Source organism: Arachis ipaensis, chromosome B7 (genome assembly GCF_059453495.1).
Source record: "Arachis ipaensis isolate K30076 ecotype BB chromosome B7, ASM5945349v1, whole genome shotgun sequence".
Classification (NCBI taxonomy): domain Eukaryota; kingdom Viridiplantae; phylum Streptophyta; class Magnoliopsida; order Fabales; family Fabaceae; genus Arachis; species Arachis ipaensis.
The window spans coordinates 118,844,988-118,868,241 of record NC_142442.1 but is presented as its reverse complement, the minus strand read 5'-3'; the positions used below and the strand labels follow the sequence as shown (position 1 = coordinate 118,868,241).

At 37.4% G+C, this 23,254-nt stretch overlaps 1 protein-coding gene, 1 non-coding gene and 1 pseudogene across 2 annotated transcripts; all 3 read left to right on the top strand.

The window, feature by feature from the left end:
- Positions 1-2,402: 2,402 nt before the first annotated feature.
- LOC107609972 (cytochrome P450 82A3-like) lies at positions 2,403-3,425 on the top strand. The gene is made up of 2 exons (XM_016312034.3): positions 2,403-2,567; positions 2,796-3,425. The coding sequence occupies exons 1-2, from the start codon at positions 2,403-2,405 to the stop codon at positions 3,423-3,425; spliced, it is 795 nt and encodes a 264-aa protein (XP_016167520.3).
- A 340-nt stretch (positions 3,426-3,765) lies between these two features.
- On the top strand, positions 3,766-4,675 carry LOC107607534 (oxygen-dependent coproporphyrinogen-III oxidase, chloroplastic-like; annotated as a pseudogene).
- An 8,137-nt stretch (positions 4,676-12,812) lies between these two features.
- On the top strand, positions 12,813-12,920 carry LOC148553887 (small nucleolar RNA R71). The gene has a single exon (XR_015893826.1). It is a non-coding gene; the product is annotated as a small nucleolar RNA R71 (small nucleolar RNA).
- Positions 12,921-23,254: the final 10,334 nt, after the last annotated feature.

Here is a 23,254-nt window from a genome sequence, read left to right as displayed (position 1 = left end):
TCTAGTAAGGACATAAGGTTAGGGGTGGCAGGAGTACCCGAACCTGTGGGTACCCGACCCGCCCTAACCCGATCGGGGTGGGTTCAAATCCGACTCGAAGCGGGGCGGGTTTTGATTGGGGTGGATGGATGAGCGGGGCGGGGCGGGATCGGGGTCAGGCTAAACCCGCCTCTACCCACCCTGGAGTACATGTATATATACACAATTTTAAGTTTCTAGGGTTCTTAATCCTCATAGCGACACAGCCACTGTCCTCACTCCTCATATTCATTAATGCGTCCCTTTAGCCCCAACCCTAGCAGAGAAAAGGGAAGGAAATTCACTTCCTCTTCTCCCTAGTCACTTCCTCTTCTCCCCAGTACAACATCAGATCTGGTCACCTTCACTGCGCTGTCGACTCTTCTGCGGAGCTTGTCGCCGTCGATGCGCTGCCGTCCTGCCGAGCCCGTCGCCGAGTCACTGCCGTTGTGCTGTCGTCCTGTTGATGCCGTGTTGCCGCTGCCGAATGCTCAAACCTACTCATCGTTGCTGCACTACCGAAGCTACTGAGTACTGAACCAATGAACCCTTCTTTCTTGCCATCTTCCTCCAACACGTAAGTTCCCCTGTCTCTAAGTCTCTTGCACTGCCCTCTTTGATCAGATTAAATCAACATCCAAGAAGGTTAATATCTATGAATCATGAAGTATAATCATTTTTTATTGTAATAGTCATTTTAGTCGTATCAATTTTTTTCCTTCACAGATTGCATGTATGAGTTTATTTTTTCTTAGATAATTAGATGAAGAATTTTTCCTTCACAGTATGTGTATTAGTGTATACGATTTCTTGCCAAATTAATTATTATATATGGCATTATTATAAAAGATATATGTACCTCAGCATTTCCCAAATCATCCCAAAGCCAAAGAATAGTTGCCGAAGAAGAAATTATATATGTAGCTTCAATTATTTTTAATTTCATAGTTCTGGTTAGAGTTTGACTAATTAGAGTTTTTATTGTTTTCTCTTGTGTTGTTGATGTTTTGATTGTGTGCATTCTAATTTTTGATTTTGAATTGTTGATGCTTTGATTTTGTTAAACTAGACTCATAATATTGTTTATTCAAACAAGCAAAACATTTATTTCGTCTGCAACATTTTTCTTTTTATTTGAATGCAACCTGCAGTTTTGCAAAAATAATTTTGCTGTGCATACAAGTAGATATAGTAGCACCATGAATGAATGATAATGAATTGATGATGTGATGAAGGACTCGCTTCCAGTCTTACAGTGGTTTCGCTCAAACTCACATGTCAGCCCTCAAAGATTTATATTGACCAAGATAAGTCCTTCCTTTGATGAATGGTTGAAGTTATCGGCTTCCGTGGACCAACTCTAATTTCAATTTTTAATTTAGTTTAGACCACGTTCCCTTAACAACTAACTAGCAAATTAGTTAAACAAGAATGAAGAACCACCCTAATTTGTTTTGGCTTTACTTTTAAAAAGATTGACTTGGAACTTGGAACTTGGAACTAGTCTTGTAGAGTTTGTATTTGGTCTTTCAATATAATTGAGAAATTTTTTTTGGGATAACACTTGAATGGTCGTAGTTAACAGGTAAAGAGTGGTGAGATTGGTTGATATGACTCATTTTTTATATATTCTTAGCATGAGGCATTACTAAGATTGATTTTTTTATTTATTATTTTACAGAGTTAGAGTTAGAGTAAATATTTTTACATAGTTATATTAATTTTTAATTGCATCATCATTAGAGTTATTTTATTGGTTGATCATGGAAACTCTATGCAAATTGTTCAATTCTGAAATAAGTGTTGGCTGCTTCTATTTTTGTTACTTTTGCTTTGGAATTTTAATTTGGTGTTGCTTTCTTCTCAATGGTATTTTTCTGAAAAATTATTTCACCTTTTTTTTAAATGGTGCCAAGTTATTTGGTAAAACATTGTGTTTACTGTTTACTAATCATAATTCTTAACTTAACTAGTTTATATGTTGTGTTTTTAATGTAGGTTTATTAAATGGTGGAAGAACAAGAATAATGATTGAAGACTCTTTTGATGCAATTTCTTTATTATGTTGTTAAATTTGTAGTGAGTAAATATTAATCTTTTTTAATTTCAAGTTATTTGACATTGTATGAATCTTATGTTTGTATTTTAATTAATTTATTTATGAATTTTAAGTTTTTATCTTAATTTATATATGAATGTATAAAAATTAAAATATTTAATTTTTATAAGGGCGGGTAGGGGCAAGTACTCGTGGGGGCGGGTTAGGGTAGAGCAGCCTACTACCCGCGGGTAGGGGTGGGACAGGTAGTAGTGGAGTGCAAGGACGGCGGGCGGGGTCGGACAGGGCAAAAACCCGCCCCTACCCGCCCCACTGCCACCCCTAGATGGACGCCATTATGGTGGAGTGGTTAGAGGAGCATCGCCGGAAAAGAGCTAATTCTGATCAGGATGATGGCAATCAAGACTTCATGGACGTCATGCTCTCAATTCTTGATGGTACTCAACTTGCTGGATTTGATTCCGATACTATCATCAAAGCCACCACTTGGGTATGTATATATATAGTATATGGTGGACTCAAGTGTTTTTCAAGTAATGTAGTTATAGTCAATTGTACCTAAATTGATCAATATAATATGTTATATTATATTATATTAGTTAATTAATACTGACAAATACTATGTGTGAATTACAACTTCTAATTATTACTTGAAAAAATATTACTGTTTTGTTAATCAAAGAACACTTTTTCCTCTGAAAATTATTGTGCATTGCAGATTCTGATGGGAGGATCGATTGACACCACTTCAGGAACTCTTATATGGATATTATCTTGTATGTTGAACAATACAGGCACAATAGAACAAGCACAAAAGGAGTTGAACATCTATGTTGGTAAAGACAGACTTGTAAACGAAACCGACATAAGTAAGTTGGTGTACATTCAAGCCATCGTTAAAGAGACATTAAGGCTACACCCTACAGCAATTTTCTCAGGACCTCGTGAGTTTGCGGATGATTGCTTTGTTAATGGCTACCACATTCCAAAAGGAACGCAACTAATCATAAATTTATGGAAGATTCACACGGATCCTAGCATTCGGTCAGACCCATTGGAATTTAAGCCAGAGAGGTTCCTTACCACTCACAAAGATGTTGATGTCAGAGGTAACCACTTTGAGTTGATCCCATTTGGAAGTGGAATAAGAATGTGTCCCGGACTATCATTTGCCCTTCCCATGATTCATCTAACTTTGGCTACTTTCTTGCAATCCTTTGAAATTTCAAAGCCATCTGATGAACCCATTGATATGACTGAAATATTTGGCCTCACAACTATGAAAGCTACTCCCCTTGATGTTCTCATCAAGCCACGTCTTTCTTCTAGGCTCTACGGTTTATCTTGATATATTTTATTTTATTCAAAAATATTATTTATATACTAAAATTAATCATTAAAATTAGAGAAAAGGACAGATAAGTCCCTGACCTTTTAACCCGTGGACATTTTCGTCCTTGACCATTGAAAAATACTTTTAAATCCCTGACCTTCACAAAAATTAGACGGATGAGTCCTTTCATCCAAATGCCTTCGTCAGACTCAACGGAAAAGTCTGACGTGGCTCCCGTTCTGATGACTTGGCATCATAGATACACACGTGGACTGATGAGTCAACATGATAGTTTCAAAAATTGGACAAATAAGTCCATCAACCCTAAAACTACGTCATTCCCATTTGGCCCTAAATGGCCCATTCTTCTTCTTCCTCCTCCTCTTCTGTAAGGGCCCACTTTGAGAGGATGATTAGAGAAGCTCAGGACCCGTCTGCACCGTCCTTGAGGCCGCCGACGGCGGGGCCAACTTCAAGGAGGACGTTTGGTCCAGACCTGGCGGTGGTGGCAGCATCATCAGGGTTCTCCAGGACGGGGCCATTTGGGAGAAGGATGGAGTTAATGTCTCCGTTGTTTATGGCATCATGCCGCCAGAAGCTTACCGCACTGCAAAAGCTGCCGCTTCTCCTGACCAGAAGCCTGGTCCTAGCCCGTTCTTCGCCACTGGAATTAGCTCCGTAAGTGTTTCCCCCATTCAATTCTTTTCGATTTCAGATGGAATGGGAAATGACATCAACCTTTTTCAGGTTTTGCATCCGAAGAACCCATTTTCCCCAACCTTGCAGATTATGATTTTCCATCCTTATTTCGGAGCTGTTTCTCATACCATTATTACTACTGTTGTCTGTCATATAGCTCAAAATCTTACTTATGCCAATTTCTAAGGTTGTTGTCTTGCAAATAAGTATCTGCATAAATTTGCTGCTACTGACTGTGTAACTCTGTTGCATTCTACAGATGCTCCTGGAGCACCTAGGCAGTGTTGGTTTGGCGGGGGGACTGACTTGACTCCTGCTTACATTTTCAAGGAGGATGTTAAACACTTCCATTCGGTATATTCTCAACGCAAAAATATTAGTTCATGACATTTTTGTGATTTAGATTTAGAATTTTAGGGAGAAAACAAGTCAAGTAAAACACTAATGAACCATAGTTCTGCTGTTTTAAAATGGCACTTCACATTCATTTATTACTTCTTATGTTTTTTTTATAGATAGATTTGAAGTGTTGGATGGGTTTACCTGAATCTGATTCATATAGCTAGTTTCTTTTCGTAAATAAGGCATCTAAAAAAACCTTCTTTAGTAGGTTAAAAGAAAAAAGAGTGAGCTTATTGTTGTTGAAACAAGAGCAACTTGGAGGGCTGCCAATGACTTATACTCAGGTAAATGGGAATCTCTTCAAGTGAATCAATTACTAGATTTTGGCTTTGTAGGATATGCTTACACTTGGTCTAACAATCAGGTTGGGGAAGCAAATATTCAAGAAAGGCTAGATAGAGCAGTGGCAATAATAAATTGGAAGGAAGCATTCCTAGAAGGAGTGGTAAAGCATTTTCAAAGATACAGATCAGACCATTGTCCAATCCTAATCGATGTTCATGGGGAAAGCTTAAAAAGGAAGAGGCCATATATTTTCAGATCCGAAGAATGTGGCTTAGAGACTCTAAATGCAAAGAGATTATCAAAAGAAGCTGGGCTGTGAACTATGATCAGATTGAAGAAAAACTAGGAAAGTACAGCAAAGCATTGCAAGAATGGAGAAAAGAGAAAATTGGGGAGCTTCCGAAACAAATAAAGGACAACAAGAACTCATATGACAACTTACATCTCACTCACAAATTGAAGAAACGATTCTGAATTTGAAAAGGGCACAGGCAGTCTTAGACGAACTCTTCTATCAAGAAGAGATTAAATGGGCCCAAAGATCTCGTGCGAACTTGTTAAAAGCGGGGAACAAGAGCACTCAATTTTTTCATCAGCAGACGTCTCAATAAAGAAGACGAGAAACAGAGTATATGGTTCTCCCTCTTCGACAGCGAATGCACACCGGAACCTCCACAGTCTGGATGGTGGTTTTTTTGGAGGGAGAAACAGAGTATTCCTGTGTTTGATATTTGGTCTTCCTTAGGGTTTAATGTAATTGTGTAAAAGCTCTGTGAGTGTAATAGGCATTGTACACAAGGAAATGGATGCGAGTGTATATAAGGGGCAGCACACAAAACGACGTCGTTTTGAGTGACAGGGACTTGTGTGTCCCTTTTTCAAAAGCTCCATCCCACTAACGTGCCACGTGAGAACACCGTTAAGCCAGGTAAGCAGAGGGGGAGCCAGGTCAGCCATTTCCGTTGGGTCTGACGATGGCTTATGGACGGAGGGACTGATCCGTCTAATTTTTAGGGACGTCAAGGACTTAAAAGTATTTTCCAATGGTCAGAGATGAAAATGTCCGCGGGTTAAAAGGTCAGGGACTAATTTGTCCTTTTCTCTTAAAATTAATTATTATATAATTATGTATAAATATATATTATTTAAATTATTTTTAATATATATTTTGTATTTTAAGATATAATTTATACTAATAATAAATTTTAGTAGTTGATTTTAATAATTTTATACGAATAATACATTTTAATAATATACATCTTTGATATATTTTATTAGGTGAATTTTAATATGCTTTTGTTTATGAAATTTTATTTAGAAAGAAAAAGAGAGAACCCAAGCACACAGAATAAAAAAACTAGTTAACTAAATCATAATTTATGGTGACTATGTTTATGGTGATTGTCTAACTATGCAAGTGTTTTAAAAATTAAAATAATATTTTTTTATTTTGGTAATATTTTTTTAGTAATATTTTTTAAGAAGTCACTACAAAAAAATCTATGGTCATGGTGAAAAACTGTGACTATAGTTAGTGAAAAGGGTGACCATAGGTCTATGGTTACGATTTTTAACCTATGGTCACGATTTTTACACTGTGGCCTATTCTACTATGATCATAGACCTATGGTTACGGTTTTTTTTATCTATGGTCACAGTTTCTATGGTTTCGGTTGTAGTGTTTAAATTCTGGTATTTTAGGCCACGCTTTATTACTGTGATCATAGGTTAATCTGTGGTCACGCGTAAAAACCGTGACCATTGTAACACCCTAATTAGCCTAAGCCTTACCTCGCATCGTAAAGCAAAGGTTAATCAGAGATTACGACAGTTCTAAACTCATACATAATATATATATAGAAAGAATAGTATAATCTAGAAGCCCGATGAAAGATATAGCTCAAAATATAGGATTTAAAAGCGCAAAACGTACTAACAAAGCCACTAGCTTAAGGCACAAGAAACAGATGAGATATAACAAACGATAAGTATATAATATCATAGGAAACTAGTCACGACTTGCGGAGTTTAAGCCGGCTAGCCATATACAGGTATACAGAACCATTCAGTGAAAACAGCTTATACAAGTTTTGTTCTCTCAAATACATGCCTCTAGGCAAAACAAAATACAAAAAGAGAGATGTATAAACAAAATAAACCAAAAGACTCCAAAAGAATCCAAGATCCTCCGCTTTTGTCACTATCCAAAGCAACTTACTAAGGTGGGTTACAACCTGCATCTGAAAAACACAAAAAAGATATGGTATGAGAACCGGAGGTTCTCAGTATGGTAACAGTGCCCAGTGATGTAGGATATAAGACCCCGAGACGCCAAAGGCAATCCTAAGCTCCATATCCATCACAATATTTCAAACTTAAGCATTCTAAAAAAATTAAGCATAATATACCAACATTAACTTTAAATAGATGGTGCACGAAATTGTGATGTCCAGGCTCGAACAATCCCTGGTAATGGCTCCAAAGCTTGGTGCTTTGATCTTAATTCATAATTGTCAAAACTTCGATACAACTAACCAGCAAGTGCACTGGGTCGTCCAAGTAATACCTTACGTGAGTAAGGGTCGAATCCCACGGAGATTGTTGGTATGAAGCAAGCTATGGTCACCTTGTAAATCTCAGTCAGGCAGATATAAAGTTATAATGGTGTTTTCGAATTTAATATAATAAGATAGGGATAGAAATACTTATGTAAATCATTGGTAGGAATTTCAGATAAGCGAATGGAGATGCTTTTCGTTCCTCTGAACCTCTGCTTTCCTGCTATCTTCATCCAATCAGTCTTACTCCTTTCCATGGCTGGCTTTATGTGATACATCACCACTGTCAATGGCTACTTTCGGTCATCTCTCGGGAAAATGATCCAATGCCCTGTCACGGCACGGCTAATCGTCTGGAGGCATCACCCTTGTCAATGGCTTCATCTTATCCTCTCAGTGAATAATATGCTCACGCACCCTGTCACGGCACGGCTATTCATCTGTCGGTTCTCGATCATGCTGGAATAGGATTTACTATCCTTTTGCGTCTGTCACTAACGCCCTGCAATCGCGAGTTAGGAGCTCGTCACAGTCATTCAATCATTGAATCCTACTCGGAATACCACGGACAAGGTTTAGACTTTCCGGATTCTCTTGAATGCCGCCATCATTCTAGCTTACGCCACGAAGATTCTGGTTAGGAGGTCTAAGAGATATTCATTCTAGCTTAATTCATGTAGAACAGAAGTGTTTGTCAGGCACGCGTTCATAAGGGAGAAGGATGATGAGCGTCACACATAATCATCACCTTCATCACGTTCTTGGGTGCGAATGGATATCTTAGAAGCGAAATAAGAAGAATTGAATAGAAAACAGAAGTACTTTGCATTAATCTTTGAGGAACAGCAGAGCTCCACACCTTAATCTATGGAGTGTAGAAACTCTACCGTTAAAAATACATAAGTGAAGGTCCAGGCATGGCCGAGAGGCCAGCTCCTCTGATCTAAGAACCAGGCGTCCAAAGATGTCTAATACAATAGTAAGAGGTCCTATTTATAATAAACTAGCTACTAGGGTTTACATGAGTAAGTATTTGATGTATAAATCCACTTCCGGGGCCCACTTGGTGTGTGTTTGGGCTGAGCTTAAGTGTTGCACGTGCAGAGGCCATTTGTGGAGTTGAACGCCAGTTTTTGTGCCAGTTTGGGCGTTCAACTCTGGTTTTGGATCCTTTTCTGGCGCTGGACGCCAGATTTGGGTAGAAAGCTGGCGTTGAACGCCAGTTTACGTCGTTTATTCTTGGCCAAAGTATGAACTATTATATATTGCTGGAAAGCCCTGGATGTCTACTTTCCAACGCAATTGGAAGCGCGCCATTTCGAGTTCTGTAGCTCCAGAAAATCCACTTTGAGTGCAGGGAGGTCAGAATCCAACAGCATCAGCAGTCCTTTTTCAACCTCTGAATCTGATTTCTGCTCAAGTCCCTCAATTTCAGTCAGAAAATACCTGAAATCACAGAAAAACACACAAACTCATAGTAAAGTCCAGAAATGTGAATTTAACACAAAATCTATTAAAAACATCCCTAAAAGTAACTAGATCCTACTAAAAACATACTAAAAACAATGTCAAAAAGCGTATAAATTATCCGCTCATCACAACACCAAACTTAAATTGTTGCTTGTCCCCAAGCAACTGAAAATCAAAATAGGATAAAAAGAATAGAATATACTATAAATTCCAAACTATCAATAAAACAGAGCTTCAATCATATGAGCGGGACTTATAGGTTTTTGCCTCTTGAATAGTTTTGGCATCTCACTTTATCCATTGAGGTTCAGAATGATTGTCATCTATAGGAACTTCAGATTTCGAATAGTGTTATTGACTTTCTTAGTTCAGTATGATGATTCTTGAACACAGCTTCTTTATGAGTCTTGGCCGTGGCCCTAAGCACTTTGTTTTCCAATATTATCACCGGATACATAAATGCCACAGACACATAATTGGGTGAACCTTTTCAGATTGTGACTCAGCTTTGCTAAAGTCCCCAATTAGAGGTGTCCAGGGTTCTTAAGCACACTCTTTTTTTGCTTTGGACCTTGACTTTAACCGCTCAGTCTCAAGTTTTCACTTGACACCTACACGCCACAAGCACATGGTTAGGGACAACTTGGTTTAGCCGCTTAGACCAGGATTTTATTCCTTTAGGCCCTCCTATCCACTGATGCTCAAAGCCTTGGGATCCTTTTTATTTCCCTTGCCTTTTGGTTTTAAGGGTTATTGGCTTTTTGCTCTTGCCTCTTGGTTTTAAGAGCTTTTGGCTTTTTCTGCTTGCTTTTTCTTTTTCTTTCTATATTTTTTTTCGCCTATATTTTTTTTTTTCTATTTTTTTTCTGCAAGCTTTGTTCTTTACTGCTTTTTCTTGCTTCAAGAATCATTTTTATGATTTTTCAGATTATCAAATAACATGTCTCCTAGTCATCATTCTTTCAAGAGCCAACATATTTAACATTCTTAAACAACAACTTCAAAAGACATGTGCACTGTTCAAGCATACATTCAGAAAACAAGAAGCATTGTCACCACATCAATATAATTAAACTAAGTTCAAGGATAAATTCGAAACTCATGTACTTCTTGTTCTTTTGAATTAAAACATTTTTCATTTAAGAGAGGTGATGGATTCATAGGACATTTATAACTTTAAGACATAGTTACTAACTACTAATGATCATGTAATGAAGACACAAACACAGATAAGCACATAACATAGAAAATGAAAAACAGAGAAAGTAAGAACAAGGAATGAGTCCACCTTAGTGATGTCCTTGAGCTCTTCTATGTCTCTTCCTTGTCTTTGCTGCTCCTCCTTCATTGCTTTTAGATCTTCTCTGATTTCATGAAGGATGATGGAGTGCTCTTGATGTTCCACCCTTAGTTGCTTCCAATAATTGTGTGGGAGAAAATGTATCCCCTGAGGTATCTCAGGGATCTCTTGATTTGCAGTCAAATGTTCTACCACTGAGCTATAGACCCTTGATGGAAGCTTTTGTCTTCCCTTTCCTCTTTCTAGAGGTTTCTCTGGCCTTAGGTGCCATCAATGGTTATGGAAAAAACAAAAAAAGCTATGCTTTTACCACACCAAACTTAGAATGTTGCTCGCCCTCGAGCAAAAGAAGAAAGAATAGAAGAATAAGAAGAAGATATGGAGGAGATGGATGGGAGTGTGTATTCGGCCATATGGGTGGGATTGGGTGGGAGAGAGATGTTGAATTTTGAAGGTAGTGGGTGTATGGATGTGAGTGGTAAATGGAAAATAGATGGGATGATCATGAATGGAAAGAGAGATGATGAGGTAGGTGGGGATCCTGTGGGGTTCACAGATCCTGAGGTGTCAAGGCATTTACATCCCTGCACCAATTTAGGCATGTAAAATGCCCTTGCACACAACTCTGGGCGTTCAGTGCCAGGTTGGTGCCCATTTTGGGCGTTCAACGCCCATTTGCTGCCATTTCTGGCGTTGAACGCCAGAACCATGCTTGTTCTGGGCGTTCAGCGCCAGGATTCCCCCATTCTGGGCGTTCAACGCCAGAACTATGCTCTGTTCTGGCGTTTGAACGCCAGATAGATGCTCCTCCAGGGTGTGATTTTTCTTCTGCTGTTTTTGATTCCGTTTTTGAATTTTTTTTGTTTATTTTGTGACTCCACATGATCATGAACCTAAGAAAACATGAAAAATAACAAAAATAAGAATTAGATAAACATTGGGTTGCCTCCCAACAAGCGCTTCTTTAATGTCAATAGCTTGACAGTGGGCTCTCATGGAGCCTCACAGATGTGCAGAGCTTTGTTGAGACTCTCCAACACCAAACTTAGAGTTTGGATATGGGAGTTCAACACCAAACTTAGAGTTTGGTTGTGGCCTCCCAACACCAAACTTAGAGTTTGACTGTGGGGGCTCTGGTTGACTCTGCTTGGAGAGAAGCTTTTCCTGCTTCCTCTCCATGGTTGCAGAGGGAGATCCTTGAGTTTTAAACACAAGGGAGTCCTCATTCCATTGGAGGACTATTTCACCTCTGTCAACATCAATCACAGCTCTTGCTGTGGCCAGGAAAGGTCTTCCTAGGATGATGGATTCATCCTCTTCCTTTCCAGTTTCCAGGATTATGAAATCAGTAGGTATGTAAAGGTCCTCAACCTTTACTACTACATCTTCTACTTGTCCATAAGCCTGTTTTCTAGAGCTGTCTGCCATCTCTAATGAGATTTTAGCAGCTTGCACCCCATAGATTCCCAGTTTCTCTATTACAGAGAGGGGCATGAGGTTTATTCCTGAACCACGGTCACACAGAGCTTTAAAGATCATGGTGCCTATGGTGTAGGGTATTATGAACTTTCCAGGATCCTGTCTCTTCTGAGGCAATGTCAGTTGATCCAGATCACTTAGTTCATTGATGAACAAGGGAGGTTCAACTTCCCAAGCATCAATGCCAAATAATTTGGCATTCAGCTTCATGATTGCACCAAGAAACTTGGCAGTTTGCTCTTCAGTGACATCCTCATTCTCTTCAGAAGAGGAATACTCATCAGGGCTCATGAAGGGTATAAGGAGGTTCAATGGAATCTCTATGGTCTCTAGATGAGCCTCAGAGTCCTTTGGTTCCTCAGAGGGAAGCTTCTTATTGATCACTGGACGTCCCAGGAGGTCTTCCTCCTTGGGATTCACGTCCTTTCCTCTCCTCACAGGTTCGGCCATGGCGCTTATGTCAATGGCCTTGCACTCTCCTTTTGGATTCTCTTCTGTATTGCTTGGGAGAGTACTAGGAGGGATTTCAGTGATCCTTTTACTCAGCTGGCCCAGTTGTGCTTCCAGATTTCTAATGGAAGACCTTGTTTCATTCATGAAACTTACAGTGGCCTTAGATAGGTCAGAGACTAGATTTGCTAAATTAGAAGCATTTTGTTCAGAGTTCTCTGTCTGTTGCTGAGTTGATGATGGAAAAGGCTTGCTATTGCTAAACCTGTTTCTTCCACCATTATTAAAGCCTTGTTGAGGCTTTTGATCCTTCCATGAGAAATTTGGATGATTTCTCCATGATGAGTTATAGGTGTTTCCATAAGGTTCACCTAAGTAATTTACCTCTGCTATTGCAGGGTTCTCAGGATCATAAGCTTCTTCTTCAGAAGAAGCCTCTTGAGTACTGTTGGATGCAGCTTGCATTCCATGCAGACTCTGAGAAATCATATTGACTTGCTGAGTCAATATTTTGTTCTGAGCCAATATGGCATTCAGAGTATCAACTTCAAGAACTCCCTTCTTCATAGGCGTCCCATTATTCACAGGATTCCTTTCAGAAGTGTACATGAACTGGTTATTAGCAACCATGTCAATGAGTTCTTGAGCTTCTGCAGGCGTTTTCTTTAGGTAAGTGGATCCACCTGCAGAGGTATCCAATGACATCTTAGATAACTCAGACAGACCATCATAGAATATATCCAGGATGGTCCATTCTGAAAGCATGTCAGAAGGACACTTTTTGGTCAACTGTTTGTATCTTTCCCAAGCTTCATAGAGAGATTCACCTTCTTTCTGTCTGAAGGTTTGAACATCAGCTCTAAGCTTGCTCAGCTTTTGAGGAGGAAAGTACTTGGCTAAGAAAGCCGTGACCAGCTTATCCCAAGAGTTCAGGCTGTCTTTGGGTTGAGAATCCAACCATAATCTCGCTCTGTCTCTTACAGCAAAAGGGAAAAGCATGAGCCTGTAGACTTCAGGATCTATTCCATTAGTCTTAACAGTATCACATATCTGCAAGAATTCAGTTAAAAACTGAAAAGGATCTTCAGATGGAAGTCCATGAAACTTGCAGTTCTGCTGCATCAGAGAAACTAATTGAGGTTTCAGCTCAAAGTTGTTTGCTCCAATGGCAGGAATGGAGATGCTTCTTCCATGTAAATTGGAATTAGGTGCAGTAAAGTCACCAAGCATCTTCCTTACATTATTATTATTTTCGGCTGCCATATCTTCTGCCTGTTCGAAAATTTCTGAAAGGTTATCTCTGGATTGTTGTATTTTAGCTTCTCTTAATTTTCTCTTCAGAGTCCTTTCAGGTTCTGGATCTGCTTCCACAAGAATGTTCTTATCCTTGCTCCTGCTCATATGACAAAGAAGAAGGCACAGAAAAATAATAATAATAATGGAGATCCCTTATACCACAGTATAGGGATCCCTGTGTGAGTGGAAGAAGAGGGGGAGACAAAGAATGTAATATAATGGAAGAAACACAACTGTGAGAATGGAAGAGATGTGAGATGAGATGTTAGGATATGAATGAATAAATAGAATAGGATGGGGGAGGTATAATTTTCGAAAATTATTTTGAAAAGGAGTTAGTGATTTTTGAAAATTGGTTTTTGAAAATTTGTTAGTATTTTTCGAATTTTTTTTTGAAATAAAAATAAAAATAAAAATAATTAGTTAATTAAAAAAGAAATTTTTGAAAAAGGGGGAGATATTTTCGAAAATTAGAAAGAGAGAATTAGTTAGGTGGTTTTGAAAAAGTTAAGAAACAAACAAAAAAGTTAGTTAGTTAGTTGAAACAAATTTTGAAAAGATAAGAAGTTAGGAGGTTAGAAAAGATATTTTGAAAAAGATAAGATAAGAAGATATTTTTGAAAAGATATGATAGAAATTAGTTTTTGAAAAAGATTTGATTTTTAAAATCTCAATTAATGACTTGATTCATAAAAAAATCACAAGATATGATTCTAGAACTCAAAGTTTGAATCTTTCTTAACAAGTAAGTAACAAACTTCAAATTTTTGAATCAAAACATTAATTGATTATGTTATTTTCGAAAATTATGATATAAAAATAAGAAAAAGATTTTTGAAAAATATTTTTGGAATTTTCAAAAATAACTAAGAATTTTGAAAAAGATTTGATTTTTGAAAAAGATTTTGAGAAAGATAAGATTTTCAAATTGAAAATTTGATTTGACTCATGAGAAACAATTTGATTTTAAAAATTTTTGAAAAAGTCAATCCAAATTTTCGAATTTGATGAGAGAAAAATGGAAAGATATTTTTTTGATTTTTGAAATTTTTATGAAAAACATGAAAAATATGCAATGCATGAAATTTTTAGATCAAAACAATGAATGCATGCAAGAGTGCTATGAATGTCAAGATGAACACCAAGAACACTATGAAGAGCATGATGAACATCAAGAACATATTTTTGAAAAATTTTTAATGCAAAGAAAACATGCAAGACACCAAACTTAGAATTCTTTAATGCTTACGCACTAAGAATTCAAGAATGCATATGAAAAACAACATACAACACAAAACAAAAAATCATCAAGATCAAACAAGAAGACTTACCAAGAACAACTTGAAGATCATGAAGAACACTATTAATGCATGATATTTTCGAAAAAAATACAAGATGCATATGCAATTGACACCAAACTTATAACATGACTCAAGACTCAAACAAGAAACACAAAAATATTTTTTGATTTTTATGATTTTCTAATTTTTTTGGATTTTTATTTTATATTTTTCGAAAATTAAAAGGAAAAATAAGGATTCCAAAATTTTTAATATGAATTCCAGGAATCTTGCCATGTTAGTCTAAAGCTTCAGTCCAGGAATTAGACATGGCTCACTAGCTAGCCAAGCTTTCAATAAAAGCTTCAGTCCAAAACACTAGACATGACCAATGGCCAGCCAAGCTTCAGCAGGTGATCGTGGATCAACAGCGGGTAGATCAGGAACAGTAGCAGATGGATTAGCTCCAACTAGCTTGCTCTTGATAACCAATTGCAAGCCTCAGTCCAAATAAATTTAGACATGGCTTTACAGCCAGCCAGGCTGCAACATATAATTACATGGGCTGGAGTGATTAGTTGAATACTAATCCCAAAGTATTTTGGGTATGGCTTTACAGCCAGATATGATTCAACATATTTCATGAAACACTAGAATTCATTCTTAAAAATTTTGAAGCCATAGAATAATTTATTTTTGAAAACATTTTTATTTTTTTCGAAAACAGATGAGAAAATTTTAGAAATATTTTTGAAAATAAAAATAAGAAGAAAAGTACCTAATCTAAGCAACAAGATGAACCGTCAGTTGTCCATACACGAACAATCCCCGGCAACGGCGCCAAAAACTTGGTGCACGAAATTGTGATGTCCAGGCTCGAACAATCCCTGGTAATGGCTCCAAAGCTTGGTGCTTTGATCTTAATTCATAATTGTCACAACTTCGATACAACTAACCAGCAAGTGCACTGGGTCGTCCAAGTAATACCTTACGTGAGTAAGGGTCGAATCCCACGGAGATTGTTGGTATGAAGCAAGCTATGGTCACCTTGTAAATCTCAGTCAGGCAGATATAAAGTGATAATGGTGTTTTCGAATTTAATATAATAAGATAGGGATAGAAATACTTATGTAAATCATTGGTAGGAATTTCAGATAAGCGAATGGAGATGCTTTTCGTTCCTCTGAACCTCTGCTTTCCTGCTATCTTCATCCAATCAGTCTTACTCCTTTCCATGGCTGGCTTTATGTGATACATCACCACTGTCAATGGCTACTTTCGGTCATCTCTCGGGAAAATGATCCAATGCCCTGTCACGGCACGGCTAATCGTCTGGAGGCATCACCCTTGTCAATGGCTTCATCTTATCCTCTCAGTGAATAATATGCTCACGCACCCTGTCACGGCACGGCTATTCATCTGTCGGTTCTCGATCATGCTGGAATAGGATTTACTATCCTTTTGCGTCTGTCACTAACGCCCTGCAATCGCGAGTTAGGAGCTCGTCACAGTCATTCAATCATTGAATCCTACTCGGAATACCACGGACAAGGTTTAGACTTTCCGGATTCTCTTGAATGCCGCCATCATTCTAGCTTACGCCACGAAGATTCTGGTTAGGAGGTCTAAGAGATATTCATTCTAGCTTAATTCATGTAGAACAGAAGTGTTTGTCAGGCACGCGTTCATAAGGGAGAAGGATGATGAGCGTCACACATAATCATCACCTTCATCACGTTCTTGGGTGCGAATGGATATCTTAGAAGCGAAATAAGAAGAATTGAATAGAAAACAGAAGTACTTTGCATTAATCTTTGAGGAACAGCAGAGCTCCACACCTTAATCTATGGAGTGTAGAAACTCTACCGTTAAAAATACATAAGTGAAGGTCCAGGCATGGCCGAGAGGCCAGCCCCTCTGATCTAAGAACCAGGCGTCCAAAGATGTCTAATACAATAGTAAGAGGTCCTATTTATAATAAACTAGCTACTAGGGTTTATATGAGTAAGTATTTGATGTATAAATCCACTTCCGGGGCCCACTTGGTGTGTGTTTGGGCTGAGCTTAAGTGTTGCACGTGCAGAGGCCATTTGTGGAGTTGAACGCCAGTTTTTGTGCCAGTTTGGGCGTTCAACTCTGGTTTTGGATCCTTTTCTGGCGCTGGACGCCAGATTTGGGTAGAAAGCTGGCGTTGAACGCCAGTTTACGTCGTTTATTCTTGGCCAAAGTATGGACTATTATATATTTCTGGAAAGCCCTGAATGTCTACTTTCCAACGCAATTGGAAGCGCGCCATTTCGAGTTCTGTAGCTCCAGAAAATCCACTTTGAGTGCAGGGAGGTCAGAATCCAACAGCATCAGCAGTCCTTTTTCAATCTCTGAATCTGATTTCTGCTCAAGTCCCTCAATTTCAGTCAGAAAATACCTGAAATCACAGAAAAATACACAAACTCATAGTAAAGTCCAGAAATGTGAATTTAACACAAAATCTATTAAAAACATCCCTAAAAGTAACTAGATCCTACTAAAAACATACTAAAAACAATGTCAAAAAGCGTATAAATTATCCGCTCATCAATAGACTAGGTAATCTATCTTAGGAAATTTCTACTCTAACCAAACATCGCTGTCCCACAGCCTTCACCAACTGATCCTCTATGCGATCCCATTGCCACCGCCTTCCGAACCTCCTCAATCCCAGTAGAAAACACAGGTAATATACAATGCAAGTAAAGCACAAGTAGAAGCATATAAGGCAAATAATTTAGATAGCAAGTAAGCATGTTATTCAATTAGGCAAGCCATTACAAGTAAACAAAGCATACAAACAGATAGAAAATGCATATGATGAATGCCCGCCCTACTGGCTGTGATATCACATTGTCGGTTCAACTGCCAACCCGACACATCTCCATGGAGACGTCGCCCTTCGGAATCATTTTATGGTAACCCCCGAGATATAGTGCCCGGATCACTATCCAGGTACCGGCGCCTGTACACCCTATTGATCCGAAGGGATGCGAGCGGGATACTCTTGCCACAGACCTCACATCTAAGCACAAGCGGGATGAACCACCGCCCTTATGCCGCCGTCGCTACCTTGACAGACGGGATTAACCACCGTCCCTGTCGGGCGCATAGCGTCTTATAATCACAGTAAAAACAACATCTCAATGGTTTTAGAAAACATTTTCAGTATATATGGATCCATCATTTCAATCCGAGTCCCCGACTCATCTCAACCCCTATCCATCCACAATTTAGTTTCTGAACATCAACAATTCATAATTTCTCATCTTATACATCAATCACTCTTCCTATGACATCAAACCATCCTCAGCCCACTAGAAACCTAGGCCTCCGTTTTCTAAGTTTTTCAAATAATATCATCTAACATCCCTATATTCTTTTCCAATGTTTTAAGAGTCTAAAACTAGGCCCATGAGTCTAATATTAGTGTTAAAGAAGCTTACAACCTTGTTGGGGAGGTGGAATAGTTGAAAAACAAGTAAAATTTGAGAAACAGGGCGTGTGCGGCCGCACAGGGGTGTGCGTGCGCACGCCCAGGAAATTTTTAAAAGTTACGCACAGGCGTGTGCGTACGCACAGGCGTGTGCGTACGCACAAGTGTCAAAACTTAAAAGGTCTGTTCACTCGCAAAACCTATGCCAATGCCCCCAACAGACTGGCCTCCCCAACTTGTGCGTTCGTACAAGCCTGTGCGTTCGCACAGGTTGAAATTCTTCCTCTGATGTGCGCGCGCACCAGCTGTGCTAGCGCTGCAAACAGAATGCACTTCCCTGCCTGTGCGTGTGCACAAGTGTGTGTGCGTCCGCACAGGTCAAAATTTTTGCAGGGTGTGTGCCCGCACATATTAGAAATCATGAGATTCTGCAACTTTGCAGAATTTCAGATTTTTAACACGAACTTTGAATGATCATAACTTCCTCTACAAAATTCCAATTTTTACAAACTTTATACCGATTTGAAGAGTTTTCTACGATCTTTAATTCTAAACAAATTTCAATCAATTTTGAAAACCGAGGCAAAAGTTATGATCGTACAAAATTTACCAAAAACTAACTTTTCCCTAATCTCACCATTACCCCAATTTCTCATAAAACACAACCAAAACCATACCAAACCATTCCAAACTTCATTCCTCATCAATATTAACCCTTTATATCATATAATACTAAGCACACCACAATATCCTTTACCATTCATCATCCATCAACTTCCACTTCAATAAATCACATTATAATCAATTCTCATTAATACATATCCAACTACCTTACCAAATCATCAACATTATCATCATATATACTAACATAATCCACTTCTCCACCTCACAATTCATTCAACCTTATCATATCATTATCAATCATCATAATCAAACTCAACAACCATCAATTCATCATAAATCAACATACAACAACATTCAATACTCATTAACCATTTTTAATTCAAACCTATCCTATAGGTCACTAGCCTAAGTGTCCATGAATATTATATACTACATAGAGAAAACTGAAATCATACCTTGGTCGATTTCCTATATGCACCAAAACCCCAAATTGAGCCCAAGACAAGCTTTCAAGCACAATCTATGCCACCAAGAGTCTCCAACAAGCATCAACCATCATCAACAAGCTCCAAACTCACCATAAACAAGATATATGTACAAAGATCATCACAAATCAACCTAGGGCTCATTATAATTGAAATTTCACAAGAGTTTCAATGCCTCTTACCTTGCCCAACAGTTTTGAAAGCCAAAACCAACATCAATCAAAGGCTAGAGTGTACTTAAACACCAAAAAATCACAAAACCTCACTTAGTCAAAACCCTAAAAACCCGAAATTTAGAGGAGAGGAACTGGGAGGATTTCGAACTTTTCTTACCAGTTTCTTACATGATTTTTGTAGAGCTCTTCATAAGAAATGCGTAGCCGCTGACGGCACGCAAATCAGAGCACCGTAGCTCAAGATATTAGCTTGTGAAGATGATGATGAATAGTGCTCAATCTCTTCTCTTTTCCCTCTTTCATATTTCTGATATGTGTGTGTGTTGTGAGTGTATTATGGTGAAAGGGTTCATTAAATGAACCTTATATATGTTGGGCTTGGACCCAACTTGGGCCCGGTTCAACCCGTTAGCATTTTTAGCCCGTTTGGCCCAACTTCGGGCCAAACCTTCAACACTAACGCCCGGTTTTCCATTTCTAATATTTTTCTAAGGTTTTTGACTGTTTCTACTTTTTCTCGCACAGCACTGGACAGACTTGAACCGGTTCAACTGGTTCGACTGCCGGTTTGTGGTTTTTCACAGTTTTTTACAGAAACACATTTTCTGACTTAGAAAAACCTACTGAGTCCAAAAATCACATTTAAATCTCCAAATTCTCATCCTATGCTTCCGAAATTTAATTTGGCCATTTAAATAATTTTATCCGTGAAAAATCTGGTTCTTACAACCATAGGTTGCTCTATGGTCACCCCTTTATTAAAACCGTGATCATAGCCTAATCTATGGTCACAGTTTTCAGTGTGACCATAGCCTCTAGATGGTCACCCTACTTAAAACTAACCATAGCCTCCATGGTCACCTCTTCTTAAAATTGTGACCATAGCCTCTATGGTCACCCCTCCTTAAAACCGTGACCATAGTTTATCTACGGTCACCCTATTTTACCGTGACCATAGCCTACTTTATTATATGAGATTTATTTTTTTAAAGCATAATTGCATCCCAAATTTATGATAATCACAAAATAAGTCTAAAATTAAAAAATTCAAAAAATCTAGATCATGAAATTTATATTATAAGCTAGATATGTTTTTAGTCCGAACAACACAAATCAAAATACGGTGTACTTTAACCATTACATATAATACCAAGTAAAGTCTGTTAACAAAAAGTACACAACACATCAAAATATTACATATAAGATATCATGCTTGAATTGTTTTTACTCTCTTATTACTATGCATGTTGCTTAAATTGACCCTTTTTTTTTATTTCTTTTGCTAGCAGGAGGATATGAAGAAAATATTTTCCATAGTAATATGAGATGGAATGGGTCTCATATAGTAATATGAGATGGAATGGGTCTCATATTTTTTATATGAGACCCATTCCATCTCATATTACTATGAAAAATATTTTCTTCATATCCTCCTGCTAGCAAAAGAAATAAAAAAAGGGTCAATTTAAGCAACATGCTTAGTAATAAGAGAGTAAAAACAATTCAAGCATGATATCTTAGACATTGTCCCACCACAAAACAAGGATGTGATGGAAAGAAATAGATGAAGTTGTTTATACCTAACAACATTAGAAGACTGTACAATGCTTTAAACAACCATATATGTCTTCCAGGTTCAAGAAGCTTCAAAATTGCATGATGCTTCAGTGGATAAGAGAAGCATTTTTTAAAATATTGATATTCATTACCAAAACTATCTAACTGCCGTCACTCTAAATGATGAAAATAATCCTTAATTTAACATAACAGAAAAAGTTCTTCACATTATATATTTTATCCCCCTAACAAAAATATTATATTACAATATTGTACTAGTGTGTCTCTATGTACATGCACAAGACTTAAAACTAATAATCAAAACCAAATTACAGATACCTACCTGATATACTAAGCAAAGACTTATAATTTCCATTGGAGAATGTCACCATGAGGCATACAAAGAAACATATAGATCCTTCCCAACAGGATTTACCAGTGATTGCTTTAAAAGATCTCGGATCTCAGATAGTTCTAATGATGTAAGTAAAATCAAATTCAGAGCCTGAAAATTTTGTTACAAAAGGAGGGGGATGGGGTATTAAAATCCATATCAATGCTACTCTACTACACTGGATTGGCTAAAGGCCTATTAAGTATTGTACACAAAATATCGGGGGAATAAAAGCTGCATCTCTATTTAAAACATCTACCACAATATTATCATATTATCATTATATGATCCACCAATAAGAGCTGTGCTTCTATTTAAATGTAACATCCCACAATTTGCAAAACAATCCTAGAGTCATAGTTAAATTATGTTTCCAAGAATCAAAATTTAAAAGTTTACATTAAATTAAATGTAATCCATTGTACTCCAAATTCAACAAACAAAACAAAACAAACATTACAATATGAAAATAATGATCTATAAAATCAAATAACAAAGCAATAATCTTACCTTCTTTCAATAAGATTTTTTTTATATATTAGTTATTATGTATGTGGTTAATAAACAAAGTAAAATACAACCAGTTATAGTTACAAACTAGAAGGTCGTAGCCATATCAATTTACATCAAACACTTCTTAATTAATAAGAAAAATTATATTTTATAATGTGATGAACACTACTTTTTTATTTTTCTGGATATATACTAATACTAGTAGGTAGTAGCTACTTAGGAAACTTCACAAATGTGCAACAATATTTTATGATGTTTGAAGTCTATAAGTGTGCAAATTAATGAATATAAAGAAATATACATGTCTCTATCATTGTGTTTAGGAACATGCAAAGAACACAGAATTGCTTCCACTAAAATTCAATTTGACATGTCAAATTCAATATTTTTCCCTATCAAAATTGAGCTGCCTTCAAATTTTATCTGACCATAGATGTGACAGATATGTATATCCATAAAAGACCTCTATACTTAAGCTTTTTTATTGACCCCATTCTGATTAAGAGATAAATATTAGTCACAAAACCATAAAACTCAATTGAATTTGTGCTATATTGGTCTATTTTGCAAAACAATCCCACCAATAAGGCATCTTACTGCTTAGTCCATTACAGTTGAAACATAGACTTTATGGGCATTCAATAAACTTATTTGTAGTTATTCAATAATTAAACCTATTTGCAGTTATTCAATAAATTTTGTGGGAATTCTTAAATTAAAAATTGTTTAAATTAAATCCCCTATCTCGATTAGCTGAACCCACAGGAATTAACGATGATAAATCCACTTACTTTGAATTCACAGCAGCAATGGTGTAAGAACAGGAGTTTTTTACGTAAAACCGTTTTAATAAAATAATAATTTCCAAGTGTCCGGAGTAGATTCAAGATTTAGAAGTTTTAATTTGAAAATTTAAAGGTGAAATTTGATTTCAATGAATTTTTCTGAGTTGGAAAATATATTCTTTTCAAAAAGTTTTTGTAAAAATACGTACTGGCGCTTAAGCCAGTAGTACCGGCTCCAGTCTGTCCAGTACCGTGTATTTTGAAAAATAAGATTTTGAAAATTAATTTATTATTTTGACAGGACAAAAAAAATAATTTAGAATTGAAAACCGAGCACTAATCTTAAAGGTTTTGGCCCAAAGTGGGCCAAACAGACTAAAATTGCTAACGGGTTGGATCGGGCCCAAACCGAGCCCAAGACCCAGCATATATATACATGTTTAATGAGCTTTCAGCTCATTTCAACCCTAGAAACATGAGAGGGGGCGTTGAGATGGTGAAGAGAGGAGAAGAGGGATGACACTATTCACCTTCTCCTTGTTCTAGCCATAACTTGAGTTACGAAACTCCGATTGACGAGCCATTTGCGACCACGTGAAGCTCTTGTCAAGCTCTTCATTTTTTTTAA

Coding starts and splice junctions, on each gene's coding strand:
- LOC107609972 (XM_016312034.3), top strand. CDS start 2,403: ATGGACGCCATTATGGTGGAGTGGTTAGAGGAGCATCGCCGGAAAAGA. Junction 2,568..2,795: donor TCATCAAAGCCACCACTTGG/GTATGTATATAT, acceptor TGTGCATTGCAG/ATTCTGATGGGAGGATCGAT.